At 49.2% G+C, this 24333-nt stretch overlaps 1 protein-coding gene and 1 long non-coding RNA gene across 4 annotated transcripts; one reads left to right on the top strand and one right to left on the bottom strand.

Moving 5' to 3' along the window:
* Nucleotides 1-627: 627 nt before the first annotated feature.
* LOC104483865 (guanine nucleotide-binding protein subunit alpha-11) lies at nucleotides 628-16607 on the bottom strand. Of its 3 annotated transcripts, none has more exons than XM_086767200.1 (8): nucleotides 16442-16580; nucleotides 15980-16079; nucleotides 11888-12072; nucleotides 10131-10285; nucleotides 9016-9144; nucleotides 7470-7599; nucleotides 6578-6731; nucleotides 628-4976 (listed from the first exon to the last, which is right to left on the bottom strand). In XM_086767200.1, the coding sequence occupies exons 2-8, from the start codon at nucleotides 15987-15989 to the stop codon at nucleotides 4786-4788; spliced, it is 954 nt and encodes a 317-aa protein (XP_086623326.1). In that variant the 5' UTR covers nucleotides 15990-16079; nucleotides 16442-16580; the 3' UTR covers nucleotides 628-4785. The 3 variants fall into 3 exon arrangements, with proteins under 3 accessions (XP_086623326.1, XP_086623327.1, XP_086623325.1); XM_086767201.1 differs by having other exon boundaries at nucleotides 15980-16116; nucleotides 16442-16571; XM_086767199.1 differs by lacking the exon at nucleotides 15980-16079 and having other exon boundaries at nucleotides 16442-16607.
* Nucleotides 16608-17107: 500 nt separating this feature from the next.
* On the top strand, nucleotides 17108-20390 carry LOC147597569 (uncharacterized). The gene is made up of 4 exons (XR_015261144.1): nucleotides 17108-17837; nucleotides 18278-18360; nucleotides 18603-18732; nucleotides 19063-20390. It is a non-coding gene; the product is annotated as an uncharacterized LOC147597569 (long non-coding RNA).
* The last annotated feature ends 3943 nt before the right edge of the window (nucleotides 20391-24333 follow it).

Raw genomic sequence — 24333 nt, 5'->3', positions numbered from 1 at the left:
ACACAAACAGCTGGCAGTATTCTACCGGCCAGATCGGCGCGATCCCCCCGGTCAAGACAGAACACCGCATCTCTGGCTGGCCGGTACCTGCAGCTTCACCTTGGCGTTAAATGACACAGAAGGGAGCAGAATGTCCTCGGCTGCAGCTTCCGGAAAACACAGCAAACCCTACACAGGGGAAGTCAAACATCTCTACCCGCTCCCAGCTGATCGAATCTGAAATTCCTGGGGAACAATCCCAGGGAAGGAGAAATAAATTCAGGAACTCCATCCCAGGAAACACCTTTGTGAAAGCTTTCACAATCATCCATCCTTAAAGGGAGACATTTAAGCCGTGTTTCTTATTTCAGTCCGTGTTGCTAACGAACGTGACTGGAAGCAGGTCTGGTCCCACCAACATAGGTCCTGCAGGAAACGTGCCTGCAACGGGCACGTTATATAGTTATTGCACATTATACCTTGTGTTTTCCAGAACACGTGTTGTTTCTGTGCTTCAGAGTCCTGATCTTCCGACACTGCTAGCCAGGAGCGTGCTTCCATCGGATGCAGTTCCCACAGGATACGGAAGTCGTGCAGCCAACCCGAAGAGGAGGGACAGGAGTGAAAAAACGCATGCACGACCACCACGGCTTTTAGGAACAAAATTTATTCCAATTTCAAACAGAGAATTTATTTCAGGAGAAAGATATGAAAATCAATTTCCATCAGATATTTCTGTAATAAGGGTTGTTGCCCAGCAGTCAGAGTGGGATCATTCCAAGAAACAATCGCACTCCTGGACTGGAATGAGACAGTTTGGAGCCTGAATAGATCCTGACACTGGGCATCTTATTCAGAAACTCCTTTCCCCTACCCTCTTCCCTCCCCCCACCCCAACACGCACAACAATACATGCATTGCAAATGACAAGGTTTAAAAACAGCATTTTATATAGTATCTTTTTAAATAGGATAATGTTTAAATTGTCTTAAATCAGGATCCTATAATATACAAGTATAACCAAAGAATTTCCACCACATTGGCACTTGTAAAGAGTCTCTGGCACTACTAAAGAAGGGGCATTGGCACAAACCATACTCTTAGAAAACTGGGTGCTGCGTAACACACTTGATCTCTGCTGGACTCTAACAACCCGGGCTCTGTACAGTACAATACAATGGTCAGCACACTCCGGAAGTACTTTAAAAAAAAAAATAATAATAATAATAACCCACAATAAAACACATGAAAAAAAAAACCATAGTTGAACGCAAGGCCGACATTGCTAGGAAGCAACAACAAGAGACCAAAGAATCCAACTCTAGGAGAAGGGGGGACAGGCAGGAGGGGCAGGAGCTATCCGACACGCTGAAGCGGGAAGGGGCTGTTGCTCACCAGGTAGCCAATTCCACACAGAACGGTGCAAAGAAATGGGATGGTCCTCTCCTCACCGACTTGAAGTTTCAAACTGCTTCAAAGGACGTTGGTTTCTTCAGCAGAACTAATATTAAAAGTGCACAAGGAGCAGAGGTTAGCCAAGAGACCGCTTCCTCAGACTCGAGAGTCTAGATTCTCTCCAAGAACCCAATTCCACCTCCTTTCTGAAGGTCAATCTGTTGTCTCAACCTGCAGAAAATTCTGACTGGCCTTGCTTTCCGAAAATACGAGATAGGCAAATTTGGTTTCAGGTTTGGCACTTTCGCTAGGGCAGGGATTTGCCAAAGGGCAGCCAACAGAGACACAAACCAGTTCTGCAGGAACACTTCGCTGGCCGAGCTGGAGGCGCACAAGCTACTGGTCGCTAAGAAAAGCGCAGGTAACGCTGCTGTCTTCTCATGCATGATACAGTCCACAGACAGCTCCAGACGACGTGTCCAAGTCTGACCCGTTCCTCCCCTAATTCAGAATGAGGTTTCAGGAACTCGCGTCATGTTCTCCCCTTCCCTTTGCAATAATCATGACACAAATTGAGTTATCAGGCGGCAGCTACAGCGAGCAGCTGCTCCGTAAGGGACAGCACACGCCTAAGTCCCCGTGCCCGTAGCCTCCCTCCGTTCCCCACGACAACGCAGATTCACTCCGCAAGAGCCAGAAGCCAAGATCCCTCCTCCTGTGCCAGGGCAGCAGCTCTTAAAGAGGGGAGGATATTAAAAAAAAAAAAAAAAAATGTAAAAAAAAATTTAAAAAAAGGGTTTTCTGATTCAAGTGGAAGTACCACCATCATTCACCTTGGAAAAACAAACTTCTGGGAAGTTATTTCCAAGAACCTGTGTATCTGAGTGCCAGGCTGGTCCTGGCAATAGCTGTAGTGTGAACCATTTACGAGAGGATCACAGAAGTGGAAAAGGCTGGTGCTGCCATCTGCCTCAGATGAACAGCACTTCGAATACATGATGATGATTATAAATTCCTCGTTATAGGACAGTTTCTACAAAACGGATCATTTTAGCATAAAGACAAAAAAAAAAAAAGCAGTAAAATTGATGCAAAGCTGTCTGACACATGGGAATCCCTCTCATTCCTCCCAAGTGTTACATGCAGTCCGGAGCATGGCTGGTCTGAAGGGATGCTGCGTTTCCCTCAGCACCGCTACTCAGCCAGACTGGCTCTTCAGCTGTTGGTCCCATGGCTGCTGTTCCAACTTGAGCTCTCTAACTCCTGGCAGAGCTTGCTCTCTTCTCTAGCGCTCCGCGACAGAGCCTCTCCTCAGCTATTCCGGAAAACAAGAGGGACGGATGAACATAATCACTCCAAAGGACGTCCCTCGTATTTTAGTGTTCTAGATCAAAGCATCTTAATTAGGATTTACTCTTCCACATTGTGCAAAACACTGATGTAGTGCTCTGTCTACAAAAGAGACAAAATATCACCAGCCCCCTTCAACAGTGCAGCTCATTTAGTCTTTATCTACTGGCAGCCTGCTAGCCTTCAAGGGGGCAATCCAATTGATCCGGAGAACTTGGACCCAACGTTACTTGTTGGAATTGAAACAGAAGCATTAGTGATGGCTAAACGACACGCGTCCAGAGGTGGGTCAGATTTCCCTGCTTCCTGCTCCTTGCCTTGCCGCTGTAGCTATCTTCCAGGCCGGCACCGGGTCTTCGGCGCGTTTGTTCACTTCTCTCAGCTCCTGGAAAAAGCTCTCTACGGTGCAACGGCTTCACATCTTTCCGCTCAGTGGAGTTTCATTTGGCATCTAGAATCCAGAACTGCTTCCGCTCTGCCTTCCGCCTGCACCAGTAAACCCTGCCTCTACTCTCCTGCTAAACAAAAGTGCAACCACTGCAGGGCTTTCCAGATTCCGCAGCAGCCGCGTGCTCCGGCCGTGGCTGCTGCAACTTGATTATCGCATCCACCCTGGAGCAAGGATGTGTGCAAGTCTTCCAAAGAGGATCCGTACTCCTCGACGGAGAAACACAGCAGCATGTGCCTCAGGGGAACGCAGAAACAGGAGAGAGAGAATTGCCGCTCCCTCCAAGAGCTATCCTCGATCTTTTAAAGTAAGAACCCTACCTATGTCCCAAAGTTTGTCACCCACCAACTCTGGTCCTCTCAAGAAATCCGCAAGCTGGACAGGACTGAGGAATTCTTACAAAAGTCATTCAACACACTGGCACAAAACGCAACAAACAAGGCTTGTTTGCTACCGGCAGCGAGGAAAGAACTAGAGGGTGGCACGAGACTAAGATTCCCAATCCAAAGTCTGATGTTTAAATGCCACAATTACTCCGTGTGATTTTGAAATCTGCTGCATAGAGAAGTGACTCGCTTGATGTCTACTCAACAAAACAGTTTCTCTCTGCAAATCTGCAAATTGAGCCTTGTGCGCGCACGCATGCGCTTGTGGTGCGGGGGGGATGTGTGTATGCGTGTGAAAAAAAAAAAAACAAAATGAAATAAAAAAAAAAAAAAAAAAAAAGAAAAATTGCAGTCAGGCACTTCCCCAGGCTCAGCAGCTATTGCTCCAAGAGCTTCCATCATTTGTAGTCCATGAACAAAATACAGCAACACGTAGCAAACTATGTATAGAACATCAATAATTTAAAAAAAAAAAAAAAAAAAAAATCACAGTCTCCATACCTTTTATAATTGATAAGAAAAAATATCTCAGAACTAGAACATATAAAGAATGGAAAAGTGATGGCTTTTTTTAGTTGTTGTTTTGCCTTTTTCTTTTTTTTTTTTTTTTTTTTTGCACAACAGTTGGAGAGCAATCGCTCCTCCCCAACATTTCATCACAGTGAACCATGGAGCGTGTCCTGGGGAAGGGAAGGGAAAGGAAAGGGGGGGGCAAGCAGGATTAGCAAATTACATCAGAGGTACCCTATAGCACAAGGCAAAGGGACCAGTAGCATTCTGCACTCCCACAGTCCAGTGAATTCACAATCTCAGCTGGAAAGTTTTTTTTTTTCTATATATACCATGGGAATGAAAAGGGGTGGGGGGGGTGGGGGGAAAGTGGCTAAGCAACAAAGGAAAGCTCAAGATGAGACTGCCTTAGCTGTTTGGCAAAAATTAAGAAGCAAGCAAGGTGCTGTAGAAATGAGGTGTATCCCCGTTAACTGTGAAATAAAAGCAATTTGTTAAAAATATGAAATCAACTACTCTGTGGACAGAGACATGAGACTCCAGGATAACACTGAGCACTTGCCACTCCACAGATCAGACAATTTGCAATCATTACATCATCAAAAATTAAAATGTTTTTTTCCTGTCATATTTAAAATTTCCTTTTTTTTTTTTTTTTTTTTTTTTTTGGTCTTTTCTTCACAATGAAGCCTCTCAAGGGGCCAAGAGCAGAGCAGGTCAAACCAGGTTGTACTCCTTCAGGTTGAGCTGTAGGATGGTGTCCTTGACAGCTGCAAACACGAACCGGATGTTTTCCGTGTCTGTGGCACATGTGAAGTGAGAATAGATGATTTTATCGCTGTCTGGATTTAAATCCACAAACATCTTGAGAATGAACTCACGGGCTGCCTGTGCATCCCTCTGCGGGCCTGGGAGCAAATAAGGAAACCAGTTAATGGATGTGCACCCCCCAGTTTAGTCCATCAGAATAACTGCTAGCGCGCTTTTCTCTTAGGGGTTACAGAGCTGTAAAGAAGAAATTAAGATAATTTATTGCATGAAAGTCTCAGGAGCTGAGGTGCCTTATGCATTTCAGTTATCTAACCAAAAACTTACAAAAGGCATTTTGCCAGAGACAGATGCTGGGTATACCTAACACAACGCTCTCCTCCGGAGATGGGATGTATATTTCTTCCTAATGTACAGATGGATCTTACGCACTGAAGGACACAAGCTGATGTTCTGCAAACACGGGTCATCTTCAGTCTGTCCTAACCGGCTGGTCAACTCACAGGAGTCAAAACCTGGAATTTTTGCCAGTATTTACTTCATATTGCTGACAGCTCCTCAGAAGAGAGTCACTGACTGCTATTTCTTTCACAGTACTGGCGTTGTCACATTCTCCGTGGCAAGGACCATCTTTTGGGAGGTGTTCTGATGGGCAACCTCCCAGTCACAAGCCACGCAGCATCCCTGGAGGAGCTACAGTAAAGACTTCTACGAAAAAAAAACTCAAAGCAGATGACCCTTCCTGATGTTGCGATCGTGTCTCCAGCTAAGTTACATCAGAAGTACGCATTACGTGACCGATAAGCTCACCAGCCCGCTATAAAAACGTGGTGTTCTCCACCACCGACCATTTCAGACCGCTTGTGCTTTCAGACAGCAGGGGGCATGAAACTCCAGAAGCGGGAGGACAACTCATCAGGAGCAATTTCATTAGTCGCTTAAAAGAAAAAAAGCTATTTGCAAAATGGCAATTCTTCCTTTACCCTGTATTTTTAAAGCACATAACGGCAGAGTTAATAGCTGATAGCATGGCAAGAAGTGTGTTGCCTGATCTCACTCTCCATTACTTTTATTTAAATAATTTTCAGCCCTGTACGGAGGTATCACCAGCCAACGTTAAACGCGCTCGGCTGAAGAGCCTGAAATGCTACTTTGGCTAAGGAATTTTGTTTCAGATGGGAATTTCTGTTTCACACAGGTATATTTTTTCCACAACTGCAGATGGCACGCTAATAAGAACTTCATGCTACCCGAGATTTTTCAGCACTGTCATCTGAACAACCTGGGAATTTGGCTGGTCAGTTCCTCAAAACAAGGATTCGAGTCACCTCTCGACTAGAGGTTAAAATGCCCAGTATACCAGCAAATTGTCACATTTATAGGACGTGTCATATGTACAAGAATACAGGTAGGAAAGTTAGACTTCCATTATTTAATATTCTGAAGTGCATATTGGGAGGGGGAGGGAATAATCCTTCACCTAGGAGAGGTTTATAATTCGATCATTCGATCGGATTCCAGTTGTCTACACGTGATTGAGACATTCTTCTGACATTTTCTCATTGTTGTAGGTATTCCTTCTCAGATTAAGATGCTCTCCCCATCTCTAGATCTGAGTTTTCTTTAAAAAAAAAAAAAAAAAAAAAAAAAAAAAACAAAAAACAACCCACCCAAAATTCTACCCAAACCACTTCCACCCTTTCTTCTAGATATAGAGTGTTCCTTCTTAAAAACCACTCACCATCAAACTCCGGGAAATAGTCAACAAGGTGGGAATACAGGATCTTGTCTTCCAACAGATCTTTCTTGTTGAGAAAGAGAATAACAGAAGAGTTTTGGAACCACGGATAAGTGATAATGGTTCGAAAGAGGGCTTTACTCTCTTCCATCCGGTTCTGAAATAAGAAAGAGAGCCTTGTTTTCACAAATAAGCGCCAAGATGGCTTTCTGCTACCTGCACACGTACTCAGATCGGTATCGATCCAGCACCTCAGATACTGTACACAGAATACTTGGGCCGCAGCTAGGTTCTGGCTCAAGCTGCACTGGTAAACGTAAAGGAAATACAAAATCTGAGTGACTCAAGCTTCACTTAATAGGCAAAGCTTTCATATCAAAAGGCTTGAAAGCAATCTTATACTTTGACAGTCATGTGAGAGGACTGGCCGCGATACTTTGTGAGCACGTTTTGTTTAGGAGAAAAGGAAAAGGAAACTGCTGTTACCGAATGCTATTTTTTTCATCTATTAGCAAGTGCAAAAATTCAGTACTGCACCTTCAAAGAGACCAGTCGCTCTCTAACAAGACAGCGGTCACAGCATAAAGTAATTCGGTGCGGAAAAGAGGAACGGGCGATTTGTAAAAGCGTGCCGTCACACAGAGCACAGCAATTTCAGAGTATTTCACTATTACTCGAGAAGGACAGATGATTTGAATGCACTGTGCATTTTCCATTCTCAGGGACATCACGACCCATCGAGGCTCATGTTCCCTTTGCAAGAGGAAGAACTGAAGGCCAAAACCAATAACACTTGCTAATCCAACTCAGCACCAACCACCTTGGTACCAGTCTCCAAGACAGACATTCCTCCTTTCCTTCCACTCTCCTGCAGAGTTCTCGTGCTTTGGCTCACCTCGTTATCAGATTCCACCAGAACTTGGTCATATTCGCTAAGTGCTACTAAAAACATGATGGAAGTCACATTTTCAAAGCAATGGATCCACTTCCTTCGTTCTGATCTCTGACCTCCCACATCCACCATCCTGAGGAAGAGAAACACATACAGTATCACGGAGGCAGCTGCAGTTCTCTGTCTGAACGCAAAGGACCAGCACATGATAAGAACGAATGCGGCTCTTTACCGTTCAAGTTAACCCAGCACGGGGATGTAACAATACGTCCTCGCTAACAAAGCCACCAAGTTTACGAAATATCCTGTTTCAGAAACGTATCATAGAGAGGAGATGGCCACAGGCGAGCGATACCAAATTCAGATCCCAAATATCGGCATTACCATTTTTAGCTGCGTTCTGCTCTGGTTTGCTAAGTAGCAGCCCTGAGTCTGAAAAGAGAAGTCCTTCAAAACTTTGCTCTGTCAAATGAGCAAACTATTTTTACTTCTTATTAAAGCATCTGTTTGCCTAGAAACTTCTCTTGCAGAGAGAGCTCTCTTTAGTTATTAAACTTTTCTCAGAACGTGCTGCTTAACAGTTACGCACTTCAGTTTTAAGTCCCACCTGTAGAGTACGCTAAAATTATTTTGTCGCTCACCTAAAGTGCAACACACCCAGTCCACCTTTGCTAAAACCCTGTATTTATTTCACAGGTCAGCAAACCAGCACAGGGAGAGTAAATTTCTGTACATCTGTAACGGAATGGTTTCAGAGAGAGGGTGCAGGCTTCTTTATTCCTCTCCTGTAATGGCCGCACTGGGACAGAGAAGGGCATGGAGTACCAGAGGGCTAGGGGAGAAAATTGCTTTGCAAAAGACAGCGTTGTGCCCTTTATGCCGTGCTCAATTGCTGGCTTAAGCCTTCAAATGCTATCTACTGCTGCGGCAGCACAGGCAGCAAGCTTTGTTGTCACCCTGAGCGCACAGGGTAGGCACAGAAAACCATCTCTGAAAGGAGACACGAGGTGTCTCCACCAGAAATACTTCCAAGGAAGTATTTCTGCACAAAAAGTGCTCTCTTTCTGAAGGAGAAATAAGTGGCGAAAGTTGCTTGAGCTGAACACTCTTAAATGGGAAATATATTTCAAGTTAAGCACTGCCCAGAGCAAGCTTCCCCCTCCTGCCTTTGGTAGCTTCATCCCCCAACAGTTCACTCCCAAGTCACCACCTCAGCCTCGGATGCCAGCAATGCAATCCTTCCCAGGAAGGACGCTGCTTCCCCCAAGACGGTTAGTCGGGCTTTAAGTGTCACCGATTCAAAAGTACGTTCTCTTTTGTGACAGTCAATGCTTCAGCTTGGAGTTTTCCCTCAATCAGAAGAAAATGTGATACCATCCCCATTACAGGAGAAGCCATCAGCAGAAACTGCATAATATCTCAGCACCTACGGCCACTCCAGTCTCTCCACCAAGCACTTGGACACGCTAAAGCAATCCAGCACTCATCCTTCCTGAAACCAGATCAGTTCTCTCTCAGTTCAGCTGTAACATGAATACACCTTCAGTACCTGAAGATAATATTCTCTAGGTCAAAGGGGTACTCTATGATACCGGTTGTAGGAACTCTAACCCGTAGCACATCTTGCTGAGTTGGTAGATATCCCGGGGTAGCGATACGATCCACGTCGCTAAGATAGCTACAAGAAGCACAATGGAAAAAAAAAACTACCTTAGGTTGCAGCATGTAAATATACAGATTTAAACACTGCTACGTTTAGTCTTTCCCTAACATAACAAGAAAGTCTGAAGTCACCTTCATCATTTAAAATGTGACATGGAAAAAGAACAGAATACATCTTCGGGGGACCAGTAATTCACCAGCCATCCCCTTTGGAGGACTTTGTCTTCCAGACTCCTGTATGGAGTCGATAATCTTTACTACAGAGAAAGTTTAAGTACAGTGGGCACTTATGTTTCAGAATCAAGTCTCACCTAAGGTTTTCTATCTATAAACAAATCTACGTCACCAGACTCAGCTTCTGTTAATAATAAATCCATTAAGTTACACATCCATATAGACCTGAAGGCCAAAGGACAAACCTGAAGAGAATGAGCAATGCTTCTGCTGCCTAAGAGACAGGACCAACAACAGACAGCGTAAGGCAGAGATTCAAACCTCAGGTATGTCCAGAAGCAGATGTGTGAACAACTGGCTTTATCACCCACCAGAATACACTCATGAAAAGCAGAGAAAGGTAAGGAATTTCCAGATCTAAATCTATCCCCAAATAGACATAGCTTCCCCCATCTCCAAAGCTCTTTCCCTTTCTGGAGCCAGATTCAAACAAATTACGAGTTACCTGCTCCCATGGCTCTTTCTTCTTTGTTTTTCCTACGGATACTTCTGGCTGACAGAGGCAGAGTGCCTCGCTCATATGCCTAGGATTTTTATCCCGATGCACACAGCCAGCAGAGACCGCGCAGCTTGTCTACAACACTAACAAGACTCATCTGCCTCAACAAAAAAGATAAAAGGTACTTTAAACAAACTACAAGTGAAATCTACAGCAGTGTTCTTTCCCTTTGAAACAAACTCTAGACTTTGATAAAAAAAACTGGACAGGTATTATTTGTTAGACCATTACTTCCACCTACCAGTGCATACCAGTGATTATATACTTACTATTTAGCTGAGTCGGAAAGCTGATACTCTCTTCTCCTGTCATAACACTCTTGTATTCCAGGGTCGTTCCACAATGTTTTAATTGCACTTACATATGGCTGCTCAAATGTCATGACCTTCTCTATGTCCACTTCCCGGATCAGCACTGCATTGGCCTGGAGATTGAAAAGAAAAAAAAAAAAAAAACCACAAAAGGAGGAGGTGGGGAGCATGTCAGGAGCAGGGGGTACTAGTCACAGGCAGGGAAAAAATTCTCTGATTAACTAAATCTTTACATTCTGACTTCAAGGATGCACATGCTGGTTGTGGACCAGGTTGCTAAGACCAGAGGGACAACGGGTAAACTCTACACCTAAGACATAGTAGAAATTCAGCAAAATTCCCCCAAAGCATCGTATGCTCCTTCACAGAATAAGCTGTAAAACAGCAGCAGCTTCCACCAATGATTAGATCACCAGGTGTTTTGAAACACAGTGGTTTCCAAGGCAGAGCATTCACTGTGAAGAACCACAGGCTGCCCAACTTCTGAAGAGGTTCAACTGCAGTTGGATAAGGAGTTGCTATCTCAGGTTTCTTAAAAAAAAAAAAAAAAAAATTAAACTTCATTTTGAACAGCAACAGAGACATTGTTTTGGTGTACTTCAATCATGATCCCTTTTGAGAGAGAAAAATAAAAATGCCGCACCCTACAATCTACAAGAAAAGGAAAGACTAGAGTCATTCCAACAGTGTGCGTGGCACCCGTGAGGTTATTATCCACACCAAGCTGCTCTCCGAAATCATTAGCACACTTGCCACAGGAAGGGGCTTTTGCCTATACCACCTATACCAGGAAAAGCAAAAACCAAAGCCAAGTTCCAAACACATTATCAGAAGTAAAAGGTGGCAGATTACACCTATCAGAACACCTCCACCGTGCCCCAGGTAAGGCAAGCTTCCACACACCCTGCCTGTTCTCATCACTGAGACTGCAGAACCTCTCGAAAGGGAAAAAAAGTCTTCCGACTCCAGAATTCCTGGTGCACCACCCAGTCACTATAAACAGTTACTAAAAATCAGCTCCAAGTGACAGAACAGATAAAATACAATTTCACCTAAAAATATTAAGGTACTAAGCATTAAAGAAGCAAAACACACACACACAAAAAAAAATCTAATTTCCTGGCACATCTTCACCCTTCCTCCAAAAAAACTAAAATAATTTAGACCAGATCTGGCTGAAAAATGTATCCCTGGACCCAAAATCAGTAAGCCAGACGTCAACTCTAATCATGCTTCTGTGGTTGAGAGCAAAATCCTTCAAGAAAGTTTTGCACCTTTGGTCAGGTATCAATCAGAAAAAAAAAAAAAAAAAAAAAGATGGATTGCCATAACGGTGATGAGTACCAGTTCCGGTGTGAACAGTAACTCATGCAAGGAAAAGCCCAACAGGGTTGACAACACTAAATCCTTGAAATGAGCAAAGAGAACACCTCTCCTACGCCCTACATCATATCCCAGTCCCTTGCACCGCTCACTATGCAGACCAGTGCACAAAGCACCCCGAGGAAGTTGCTCCATCCCTTAACGCAACCAAGTTAAGTTGGATATCAGCAAAATGTCATAAAAAGCAGTCTTTTGGAGCAAAACATTGATGGGAAAGAGTTCTGAGCAGTTGAGGTCGCAACACAGAAGGACGCAAACAAACAGGACTTGGGATTCAAACCCTGGAAACCCCATTGCCTTAAGACACAGGCAAAAAATGGTGCGAAACTTACCTTGTTCTGCTCATATTTGTACAGAATCTTGAGGGTTTCCATGGCCCTGATCATAGACTGCATGGCAGTGAAGATGTTTTGGTACACCAGCTTGGTGAAGCCTTTTTTGTCCTCTTCAGAGTAGCCCGAGCCATGAATTATACGCATTTGCTTAATGAACGTGCTTTTTCCGCTCTCTCCAGTGCCTACAGAACGCAAGGGAGAGAGGGGGGGAGTTAGAAGCCATCACAAGCGATGCTTGCTACCTAACATCAATACTCCAACGTCCCTGTTGCTACACCAAAGTACACGCTACTTTCCATCACTTTTTTTAGCCACTTCTAGATTCTTAAAAGACAGCCTGGGTGGTCCTGCTCATCCTCACCACGAACCTAACATCGTAGAAGGAAGACATCTTGTCCTTAACAGCAGCCTTCAAAAGCAGCTCCGGTACTTATTCCAAATCTCACATTACAGCCACTCCCACACGTTCTGCGTCAAAAGGCCCTCGTCCGTCACACCTGACCTATTCCCAGATACTCCAGCGAGATGCTACAATCACAGCGCCAGCCGGAGAGGGCCCAGATGCGCTCCCGAGTTGGTACGTACCGCGAGCCGAGATGACGGCGAGCGGGCTGGGGGAAGCCTGCTTGCGCAGTAAAAAGCAAATTTTCTTTTGCCGTGATTTGCCACAAGATGCTCTTTACCTTACAGCCCACGTGTCTTTTCACAGAAAAGAAGGGAACACAACAGAAAAATCAGCTCTGAAGGAGAACGGAGCTCAAGAAACTATCTATCCGACATGAACAATCCAGTTGGTGCGCCTGCCTAGAATCCCAAACCACTGCGCAGACATAACGTTTGCTTTTAAGGACTGAAATGATAACGGGCATTGTGGCAAGATGCTTCTAATGCTGTGTGCAGCCTTTGGATAGTACGGAGTTAAAAATAGCGACGGACAGGGAGAACAGAGGATGTTGCTCACAGCTGTCTGTGCTCTGTCTTGATCCCGAACAGACAGCAACGCTACTGGTTCCTTATTGCATGGTTTACCGGCCCAGAGAAGCTGGATCTTCGAGGAGCTGGGAGGGCAAGACACACACCAGTACCAGCGTATTAAACAGTCCAGCCCTTTCGGCGCCTGCTTCCTGCACAGTCACTCGGGCAGGTCCTCCCACTCCCACATTTACGGCCCCAGGAAAGCCGTAATTTCACGTCATTTAACACGTGAAGGCCAACAGATGATAGAAAGAGACAGGGAGAACTTTCTAACACGGTAGGTATGAGAGAAAAACGTCATCAGATAAAGCATCTATCCGTTACACAGCCTCGTTAAATTCATGATTCGACTGCTATTACGGAAAGTACCCAGCGACTTCCAGCCTCTATATGCACAGCACCGTCTGTGGGGGGGACACGCGGGTCAAGTCCTCACGTGCTTAGCGTACCTCCACGCTTCACCCCGCGACCAACAGCCTGAGGCTATGTACACCACTGACTCTTCCGGGGAGCACTTCTGTTCAATCTTCTAAAATTTGCTATCAACACGCAGAATATAGATTAAAAAAAGACAGCTCTTTTTAATTCAGCACCCCAGTTCACTCTACTGTCGAGAGGAAAAACTAAAATGTATCGCCTAAGCGCTGTCCGTCTGATCCGCAGTTAGGAATACGCATGCTGGCACAGCCCTGGCTTCTGCCACCACCGGAACCACCAGGTACTCGCCTCACACTGGGAGACGGATCTAGGAACACAGGATCTCATTCATCGCGACACACGATTACTACTCACACGCAGATTCTCACTTGCGCACGTTTATAGTGCCAGGCGAAAAGGCAAACAAATAAATATCCTCAAATTAAAAGCAGCATGTTTAAAATAAACAGACTCTCCCCATCTCCAAGAACTGACAGAAATTATATCGGCGTAGTTAGAAATTAACATTATAAACATCATTAACATGCAGCAAACTGTCTCCATCTCAAACAGAAAGCTGCACCATAAATGGGGGCGAGGGGGAACTGGAAACTTAAGTCTTCTGTGGTTTCTCTCACTGTGGTGAGAAATACTTCCTCGTCTTCTACCACAACGACCAAAACTGAGAAGAAGAAAAAAAAAAAAAAAAGTGGTGTTTCAAAGCACTCCAATAATGAAAACCTAAGAGAAACCTCAGCACCAGCCATTCACTTACTTCTGAACTCAAAAGTTCAAACACAGACTCCTCCTGTCACTCCATCATCACCCATTTCTGGTGAGGTTTTTGGTTTGGGGCTTTGGTTTTTTGTTCTTTTGTTTTTGTTTTTTTTTAAAAAATGTGCCTTTTGATTTTACCTAGGCCAGAACAGCACTACACCAGAACGTGGTAAGCTCTGGTAGGTATGGTCTCTACATTTACGAGAGCACAATAACCTTTTTTAATATGACAACGTTGAGACAAGGAGAAAATCTGAATTCACTATTTCTTTTGTCAACACGTGAAAGCAGCGGAGTTTACAAGAAGTTACTAAAAATTCCCAAATACCTGACAGGCACTTGTAAACATATTACTCAGCCAACAGTATCCCATGCTTAATCACAAGTAATTTTTGGATAAAATATTCTCCCCATCTGGTAAAAAGACAAACGACTACTTTATACCAGAGGGCAATGTCCAATAGCTTCAAATCAAATTTCTTATTACCAGGTACATAATCGATCAGCACCGTAACTCTTCACCCCAACTTTCTATTTTAGGCCTCAACAAGCTAACTGTCACCAGATGCAGGGACAAAAAAAACCTACCACAGTCTCCACAAAGCAGAAACTCCCTCCACACACAGGCTCTCTGCAGAATTCGGGAGATTCGGGAAAGCTCTCTCACCAATACAATCGCTAATATTTGTGAATGTAAAGAAGTGCACGCAATAGGAGCAAGGCAGAAGAAATCTCTGCAGGCAGCAGTTAAAGAGCCTCAGCTCAAGGCGGGCAATGTGCAATGCTGTATCCAGTGAAAAGCATCCAGCAAACCATCCTAAAACTGGGAGTGTTGCTTATCCAATATTAACCACCTCATACAGATCTTTTTTTTTTTTTAATATAAGTCTGATGCTGAACCTTACTTTATCTTTTAGAAAAGCAGAAAAGGATTCTTGAGAAATTTGGATTCCTTCTGAAGAGACATCTTCAGATCCAGTGGGATCTTCTTAACCCAGATCTATCCTATAGTGCCAACCTATTTTGAAACAGCTGTTTCTGCGGGACTGCTTTAGGGAAGCACGACAGTGAGAAAGACACGTTCCCTAGTCTAGAAGCAGCCTTACAGAAACTGACACAGCATCTTCAAAGAGCACAAACATCAAGCCCTCGATTTCACCTTTCACCCGAAGAACAGCAACATGTTAATCACCGAGGATTCACGGTGAGAATCCTAAACCATTACTGTGCAACAACATCAGTATTGGACACCTGGAAAGGACCTGGGCACACACGGCCTCACTTCACCTGTGTAAAGTTCCACGTTTGTTTCCACGACACCCTAATTCCTCACCCATACCTTAACAGATTGCCAACTCATGGCAGACCCCAGCTGAATAAGCTCAATCCATCAGAGCAGCTTCCTATTTCAGCTTGAGATGCTACAGCACTTAAGACACAAAGCAGAACACACAAGCAATGATAAACCACAGCACCCATGAAAACTGCAACTTAAGTTTCATTTGGGGGCTACCTGGATGCGAACATCAAACCCACTGCAGAAGAAAGACCTAAATGCCGGAAACCTTAGCTGCCTGCTCCTGCAACTGATTAGCCATCCCTATAAATCTTATCTGAACAGGGAATAGTTATCCATCCGCACAGCCACAGAACACCACTGCGCTTCCACCTGAACACCTAGGTGCTTATCGCCGCACAGGTGACGCTGGGGTCTGAAGGCAACGCTGAACACCGTAGCCATTTCCTCATCAGACGCAGAACTCGTGCGCTCTCGCTGCTCCGTCTCCCTTTGGATTCACTATGCCAAGCTCCTAACCTCAGCCCCCCACCCCACCCTAAACTCTTGTGGTTTAGGAGCCAGAGGCCAATTTTTCCCCCCCACAAACGTTCACGCAAAGCCCAGAAGTTCCCCGACAATACCGAAAAGCATCGACTCCACCAGCGAAATTCTCACAGACCGACAAAGGCCAGCATGCTCTGGGAAGCGTTTCCTCGAGACGATTTTCACACGCGTGCGTGCCTGCGTTCAGAACCAGTAATTTCAGCTTGCACAGTTCCTGCTTATGTCAAAATCCATTTTGACAGAGAACGTATCATGAAAAACAAACAAAGGGCAGCCAATGAGGCGGCCGGCCCGGCGCGGACAGGAAGGCCACCCCGAGCGCAGGGCTCGGAGGCGGGGATGGCTTGTGGCTCCCGCCGCTTCCCCGCCACACCCGCTCCCCGCCAAGGCCCGGGGCGCGGCGGCGGGGCCGCGCAGCCACCCGGACCTGTCAAGCCCCGCGGTAGCGCCCCGGTGGGCCGGGCCCCGCGGCGGGAGCGGCGGCCCCGCGGGCCGGACCGGACCGGACCGGGCCGGGCAGAGGCCCCCGCGTTCCTCACCCAACAGCAGCAGCTTCAGTTCGCGGCGGGCGTCGCGTTTGTCCCTCCGCAGCTGCTTCTCGATCTCGGCGTTGATGCGCTTCGACTCCTTCACCTCGTCGCTCAGGCAACAGGCCATCATGGACTCCAGAGTCATGGTCGCGCCGCGGTCGGGACGCCCCCGCCCACCCCCCCCCGGCACCGATCACCGTTCTCCGCACGGCCGGGAGCCCGGCCCGGCCCGGCCCGGCCCGGCGCCCCCTTCCCTTCCTTCCCCTCCCCACCCTCCCTCCGCGGCGCCGGCCCGGCCCGGGCCTCGGCCCCGACTCCTGCGGCCGGGCCTAGCGCCGCCGCCGCCCCCCCCTCAGCGCGCTGCCCTCGCCCGGCTGCGCCGCCCGCCGCTCCCTCCTCACACAGCCCCGCCGAGCCAGCGACGAGCCGGCGCAACCCAACCCGCTACCGCCGAAAACAAGCGCTGACTGACAGCCGCCGGCGCCAGTGGGGAGAGCGCGTCGGACGGTGGGGCGGGGCCTAGCCGGAGAGGCGGGGCGCCGCGGCCAACCGGAGCGCAAGTTTGGTTGGCCGGTGGCGGGGGAGGGGGAGGGTGTTGGGATGCGCGTTTGCAGAGCGGGGCGGGGCGGGGCCGCTGGGCATTGTGGGACGGTGGCGGACAGGGGGCCGCCCCGGGCCTCGCCGCGGCCGAGCGCGGAGCTGGCGCCGCCCTCCGGGTCGCCGCGGGCCCGGGGCCTGGCCTTGCTTAGGGCCGCGGATGGCCGCCGGGCCGGCGGAGCGGGGCAGGCCCGCGGCACTGGGCGTTGCGGCGCTTTCCGCACCGCCCGAGGCCCACCCGCCGTCCGGGGGTGCCCTGCGCCGCCTCGGCGGAGCCAGCCAGGCCTCGGCCCCGCTCGGGGGAGGGCCTGCCTCAGCTGCAGGCCCCGCAGACCCAGCCAGCCCGGCCTCCCTCTGCCGCCCACGGCTGCGGCAGTCCTCGATGCAGAGGAGAGGAAAAAAAAAAAAAAAAAAAAAAAAAAAAACCGAGGCACAGAAGTGCCAGGCCAGCCCCAGGCTCTGGCTGCTGCTGTCTCCAGGCTACGTCCCACCAGAGCTGGGCCAGACGGAGCGGAGCCTGACGGCTGAGCTCTCTGGATGCCACCTCCGAGTCTCTCCCCCGCTCAGCATCTCCCAGACAGGTCTCTAAGGTCTCTCTAATCCTGCTCTCCCCGTTGCTTCTTACTAGGTCCCTGTTGCCCTGGTACCCCAACCTGCAGCCTGATGCACCCCGTCAAAGCCACAGCTGTGTGTTCATCCTCTCGCCTACAGCGGAGCTTTATCTTCCTGAGCAACCCTGCCGTGCCCCAGAGAACCTGTCCCCAGCAGCAGACCTGCCACCTGAGCTCGCCTGGCACGCACACCACTTGTGAGCGCCCGTGGGTGCACACCCATCGCGCTGCCTTGCACGGCTGCATGGGACCCCGCAGCTCCGCTCCTTTACCTGCAGTCAGTTTCCCCAATCTCGGTTCATCCCCAGCCCCTCCAGAAGAGAGGTGGCAGCCTGGAGAGGCGGGAAGGGGAGTGTGCCTGTCAAATCAGACCAACTGAGTCCCACCTCTGTATCCCAGTCCCTCCAGGACCACTTTCCCTGGGTCTGGCATTACCCACAGAGCAGCGAGTGCTGACAGTGGTGGGGACCTAGTGCCAGAGTGCCCCGGCCAGCCACGTGCTCTCCTCACAGCCCTCTGCACAGAAAGATAGAATTCTGGAAATTCAGAAGATTCTCTTTCTCTTTTTCCATGGCCAAATCATGCGGCAGCAGACGCTGCCAAAATCCACGTGCTGCAGCTCCCACCTTCCTTTCAGACTGATGCCAGCTGTTAGAAGCTGTACTGGGACGGTCGTGTATCCTGATTCCATCCCAGCCCTAAGGATCTCCCAGTGCTTTAGTACGTGCCTCTCATTTCAAACCTCTCCTCCCAGAAGGAGGGGAGCAGGCAAAGCAAGACCTCTGCATATTCCGCATGGCAAGCTAAACAGATGCACACTTAACCTTCCAAAGAAGTCTCTTCCCGCCTTCCTCTCCCCCTGCTTGCCTTGGTTCCTCTTGCTCCATCTGGTGTTGTTTCTTTGTCTCACTTTCAATTTCCCTAACCCCTCGGTTTACTGTCCCTTGTTCTTCTTTCTGCAGGTGCTTCTGCCGGTGTTTGGGAGTCCTCGCGGACACTCGGCTCCAACGCTGCCCATTCTGTCTGCTTGCAGTGTGTTCCCACACCTCCTGGGCTGGGCTCACTCGCTTTCCTAGTCTGCTCTGCTCGGAGGTCTGTATGTAACCACTCTTTTTGAAGGTCCAAAAAAGCATGATGGGGCTTAAATACCTGTCTTCCTTGTTACCTGCCTGGCTTGCATCTGGCTTGCCAGTCCCTACCTCATGGCAGTCTGGCTGAGACAGAAGCACAAGATACAAGCAGCAGGTTCTGTTTTCCACTTAAATTCCACCTGCTCCTCTTATACCTGTGCTATTCCCATGAGCTCTTGGCCTCAATTAAAAGAAGATTGTAATTTTTTTTTCAGTAGTCTCTCCATAGTTTGGCCTTTCACAGCATCGATACTCACCTCCCATTCTTATGTTCTCTTATTTTCTCTTCCAGATGCCCCCCAGCTGATCTCTGGTGAAGGCGTAGTCATTTTGCTTTGGTGGTCAAAAATTATTCTACAGACAGAGGTGCTCAGGACATGCAGAAATGAAGTCACGCTGAGCTGCTCAGCACGATCCTTCGGAACTCTCTCTGTGGCTGGAGCTTAAGGAGGCAGGAAAACTTAAGTTCTTCTAACCCCTGCGATGCTGCTCTGACTTCAGGCAAGTCACTTAATCTCTTTGGATGTCCTCAGGCTGCGAGTGCGGTAGATACTGTGTCTGAGGAGCATGCTAAAGAGTAATCTAGTTAGGATTGCGAGGCTGCTTTGAACCACAAGGTGCTACATGCCAGAGGGTATTGTTTTGGTTACCTTCCCCTGGGCAGGATCAAAATCGAAAGGCCAGAAGATCCCGAAGAAACCTTCACAGCTTGCCAAAAGAAAAGGAGTTACAAAATTTGCATCCGTCTTGCTTGGTTCCTGCTAACAGGCATCAGTTCTGATGAATCCTGATCAAACTACTGATTTTAAGAATGACAGACTGCTAGTCTCCAAGCAACAAGACTCCGTCCACTCCTCCTCTTTCTGCCCTAGTGGAAAAGTTTCGGTGCTCAGAGGGCTCACCTAGAAAACAGAAGACCTGGGATTTCCCTTTGCTTTGTCACCAGCGTGCTGTGCAATTCCCTGAGCTCCAGTCTTCATTTCCCTGCCCCACCTGCGCTGCTGTATCTGTAGTCTCAGATGTTCCCCTCCTTACCTTTCTCTCCCCTCACTCGTCCCTTGCAGCCTCTCACAACTGCTGCTGTCAGCAGATGTCACTGACTTCCAGGCGCTCTCCCCCGTCCCCTACTGCTGGCGTGCTCTCCAGTAAGCAGAGGAGTTCCTGCCAGTCTGCCTAGCCTCACCTCGTTCCGCCAGCAGGCTGGCAAGGGGCGGGGGGAGATCCTTTTGGGGTTTTTTTTTTGTGGCTTCCCAAGTTCGGCATGAAGGACTTAATAAGCAGCATTTCCCAGAAAGCTGATCCTGAACATTTCAGGCCACTTCAGAGCAACTACTTTATGCAACTATTCTGTGATTCTACTTTCATGGCCCACATTTGCAGCAGTTAATATTAAGCACAATGACCCCCATTCATTTATAGAGAGGAAGGTCTCAGCCCTCGTAGAGGGCGCTGAGCCGCTGTGCCCAGCAGGATGCAAGCACGCCTTGCTACACAGTACTGCAAACATTCCAAAGTCCCATTCCCTTCCTCCATTCTGGCCCCATTTCCTAGGTGCTTTTGAGTTCCAGGTGCTTGAGAGCAGAGGGGAACAGGGACAACCCAGCTGCATTTTGCTGCAGCTGCTTGATCAACAGCTTAATTGAGGAAAATTTTCATTGCTTAAAGAAAAAAAAAAACAAAAAAACCTTGCAACCAGATGATGATAACTGCTCCCATCTTAATGGAGGAACCGGGTGCTCCGAGCACAGGATCCCCAGTTCAGCTGCGCGCATACACACAGGGATATTCTGGAAGCCAAGCACTTGCCCCTTTCCGCGTGTACGTTGCCGAATCAGGACCCTGATTACAAAATATTCGCAAAGCAGAAGATGGGAGTTGAACAACCATTTCCTTCAGCTGTTGGAAAGAACTCGTTACTGCAATTCATTTCTTGGGTGAGCTTTTAGCAGCAGAGGTGGTGCAGGGTTATAGATCCCCCCCCACCCCATGACTTTGGGGTGATATTTTCTGTCAGCTGGAAGCACCCTGCTGCCAGGCGACATTTTATACCTTCTAGCTGTCGGAAAAAAAAAACCGCAGCGTGGGGTTTCCCTCCTCAGTGTCTCTCCAGGAACAGGCCAGCCCATGGAGAATCTCATTTCCCAGCTTAGGGGGGGTTATCCAAGTGTGTGACCGCTACCCCTTCCCAAAAAGCAGGGGTGGAGGGCGGGGAGGAAGCGGAGCGGTGGTCTGCAGGGGATGAGGAAGGGAAAGGAGCTGGTGCGTTATGGCCACGGAGGCTTTGCCAGGAGCAGCCCGCCGGGCGGATCCAGCCTTGCGGCGAGCGCTCGCCTGAGGCGCCGGGCCTGAAGAGAAGCCGTTCCTCCTCGGCCGCCCCCCCCCCCGGAACAGGCTCCCCACCACCGCTGCCCTCGGATCCCCCCGCGGGCGCCGGGACCCCCACCCGGGGCGAGGCCCGGGCCCCGGGCGGGCAGCGGCCGGCAGAGGGCGGCGCGCGGCGGCGGCGGGAAGCGGGGCGGGCGCGGGCGCCTCCCGCCGCCCTAACCGCGCTGAGCGCGGGGCCGCTGGGCCCGGGCCCGGCCCTACGCGGGGAGCGGGGCCAGCCCCCTCCGCTGCAGCCCTGAGCGGCGAAAACCCCCTCGGAATCGCACAGCCGGAGCTGCGCTGGCTCTCGGTAAAGCTGCTCAGCGGGAGGAACAGGACACAGGCTCCCCGCTTTGGTCTGGGCTTTGTGCTGCTCACCATTTTCCTTCTAAAAAAAAAAAACCCCAAGCACTTTAAGGCCCCTTGCAAGTGTGTTTGTAGCCTCGCACCTGCTCCCCTCCTTTTTCATCCCTTTCAAGGTTTCCTGCCCACACCAGCCGCAGCCACGTTGCCCTCAGACCGTCTTGGGAAGGGGTGGCATCAATTAGACACCACCCTCATCTCTAATCAGCGCTAACAAGTGCCCGGGACCACTGGGATCCTTGAAGTCGTCTCTGGAACAGAGCAAGGAGAAGAAGGGCCTGCAGCAGAGCTGTGCTGCCAGGCAGGGCACAGGGCCCGGCAGACCGGCCACCAAACCGCCCAGTGACAATGTGCAGGGACCGTTCAATCCTGCTGCCTACGGGCACAAAGCAAAGGCAAAGCAACTCCTACCCAGGCGCTTGGGAGGACACTCGAGCTGTTTCTCCCATGTGTTTTTAAAAGGAGCTCGCAATGAAGAGTCAGAGCACGCTTTCCACCCAGCCTGGAGACCCACGGACCGGAATCTGCAGGTTTAGGGGTGATTCGATCACCTACACCATTTCAGTTACTGGGCAGGATTAATTTTGGGGACTTTTTTAAAATGAAGCTCATTCCGTCCCCAGCTGTAAACACTGGGCCTGCGATTCCCACCCTGAGTTGTCCCCTTCTCACAGAGGTTCACCACTGCTCCTTGGACTTCCCCTCTCCTCTGCCTGCTTTTGCCATTCACCTTGACTCCTCTTTGGCCTTTGTCTCCATCCCTTGCCAGCACCCGTGGAGCTACCCAAGTCCTTGAAGGAGCAACAGCAAGTTCCCACCATCATGGGACAAGAGTAACTCCAGTGTTCAGCCCTTTCCTTTGGGCAGACCCGAAGCAGCACAACGTGCAACCTTGCTGTGTCAAACACCCTCCCTACTTAATCTGCAACGACGTTCAAAGCACAGGGAAAGGCACGTGCATCCCTTCCTCCCCAGACTCTGCCGTCACTTCCCTGAATGGAGACACGTGTTCCTCTGGGAGGGAGCTGCGTGCCCAGCGCTTGCTGTCAGGCCGGCCACAACAGCAAGGCTCCGTTAGAAAATGCCACGGCCTTTGTGTCCTGTCGGTGATGCTGAGGACCTGTTCATGCATTGGTGGCACATTCTGGGTCTGGGCCAGGAGAACTGGCACTCCGGAGAGCACAAGCCAGGCACAGAGAGGGCTCTCTCATCTGAGGAGGACAGAGGCAGAGCTGTTACACAGAGAAGCCAGGGGCCAACAGAAAACAGAGTGTGTTTTCCAACTGGGAAGAGGATAGGGTCACCGGCCCCAGCCTCGCCTCCCGCAGGGATGCTGCCAGCCTGCCTCCAGCCACCCCCACCGCTTCAGCACCTCCTTCCCCTCCTGAACCAGGTGCTTCAGCACAGGATGGGGCCCCTGCCACTCCTGAACCCTCTCCTGGCCTGGCAGTTCCCATCGCGTGCCAGCACAGCTCTTACAGCAAGGAAAGGGAAAGCAACCTATCGTTTGATAAATTAAAGCGCTTTTATACCAGTAAAATCATGACAGTAGCGCTAACCCTGCATGAGCTGGGACTCGCCCTGCATCAGCTCCTTCATCTCCTTCCCCGTGCTGCAGGTCCCAGACTGTATCTGCTGCCCAGGAGGACGCAAGAGGCACTTAACGAGTACCTGCAAGGTGCATAAGGTCTCTTCCTAAAGCCTGAGCATGCCAGGTGTGGTTGCTGCAGAGCAGGTGTTAAACGTTTCAGCCTCCCCCAAAATAATTTTTACAAGCTCCTCAATTGCCTGTCACAGGAAGATGCCACAGGGAGGCTTCAGTTCTCTGAAAAAAAAGAGGGAAAGGCACCCAGATCAAACACGCTGACAAACGCAGCCCGTGACAGCAATTGCTGGATTACAGTTTTTTAAACCTTATGTTTCGCATCGGGTTTGTTGTGGCTGTTGTAGGTGGGCTCGGTGCTCGGTAAATCAGGATAACAAACCTACATTTACCGTGATCCTTTCATCCCCTAGGATCCCAAAGCACATCATTTAATTGCACTCAGCCTGCACACAGATTTCATAAATAAAGGAATGATGAATTAGCACAGCTGCCGCAGCGTTCACATGAGTTACTAAGACACAATCTCCTTGTGCAATCAATCCAGCCTCATGCTTCAGTGTTTTGTCATAAATTGAGGTCAGGAAGAAATGTTCTCCCTACCTGGAATGCGGCGCTGCTAAACTAGCTGAGCACAGGAAGACACTTAAGGGTGTAGTAATCTGTCTTCCCTCTGCAAATCTCAGAAAACGTTGCAAATACTAATTTGACGGAGTTCCCATGCAGTAGATGAGCACTGATCCTGCGCAGGGGCAGGAGAAATGTGATATGGGGGAGAGATTATCTGCTTCACATTAGGCAGGAGGAAAGCCTGGATCCCTTTGACCTTAAGATTGGTATCTCATTACGCCCTTTGTCCAGCAGAACAGAAAAGGAGAGAGGTGAGAGTCCTTGCTGTGCCGGTGACACACCACCAGCCTGGGCTGGAAGCCCGCTTTGCCCGCTCCAGCCCCTGCTGATCACTCCCTCCGTCAGGTTCCGTCTCTCCTGTGCAGAGGGATTCAAATGCTGCTTCTGGAAACTAATCGGCCCAGGAGTCTCCTCGTGGTCAAAGGGTCAGTGGATTCCCCTGGACCTCCTGACCGTGCCAGAGCTCCAAACTTCCTGTTTATCTCCCAGCAAATGCCTCAGAGACACCACCCGGAGCTGAGCCCTTCTCCAAGCTTGGTGCCGTTCCAGCCCCGGCCCTGGCGCCAGCGATTTCAGGCATGCCTGCCATGTGCTTCCTCATCA

This window comes from Chlamydotis macqueenii, chromosome 26 (genome assembly GCF_036417535.1).
Source record: "Chlamydotis macqueenii isolate bChlMac1 chromosome 26, bChlMac1.mat, whole genome shotgun sequence".
Taxonomy (NCBI): Eukaryota; Metazoa; Chordata; class Aves; order Otidiformes; family Otididae; genus Chlamydotis; species Chlamydotis macqueenii.
The sequence above is the reverse complement of the archived record's forward strand: the minus strand, read 5'-3'. Positions and strand labels throughout refer to the sequence as shown.

Bases quoted from the DNA above. Each gene is read 5' to 3' on its own strand.
- LOC104483865 (XM_086767199.1), bottom strand. From the start codon at position 16,577: ATGACTCTGGAGTCCATGATGGCCTGTTGCCTGAGCGACGAGGTGAAG. The intron at 6,732-7,469 runs GTGAGCCAAAGC...TTCTTATTTCAG, and splicing joins TGGTGGAATCTGATAACGAG to AACCGGATGGAAGAGAGTAA. The intron at 4,977-6,577 runs GTGAGTGGTTTT...ATTTGCTCCCAG, and splicing joins CTATTTCCCGGAGTTTGATG to GCCCGCAGAGGGATGCACAG.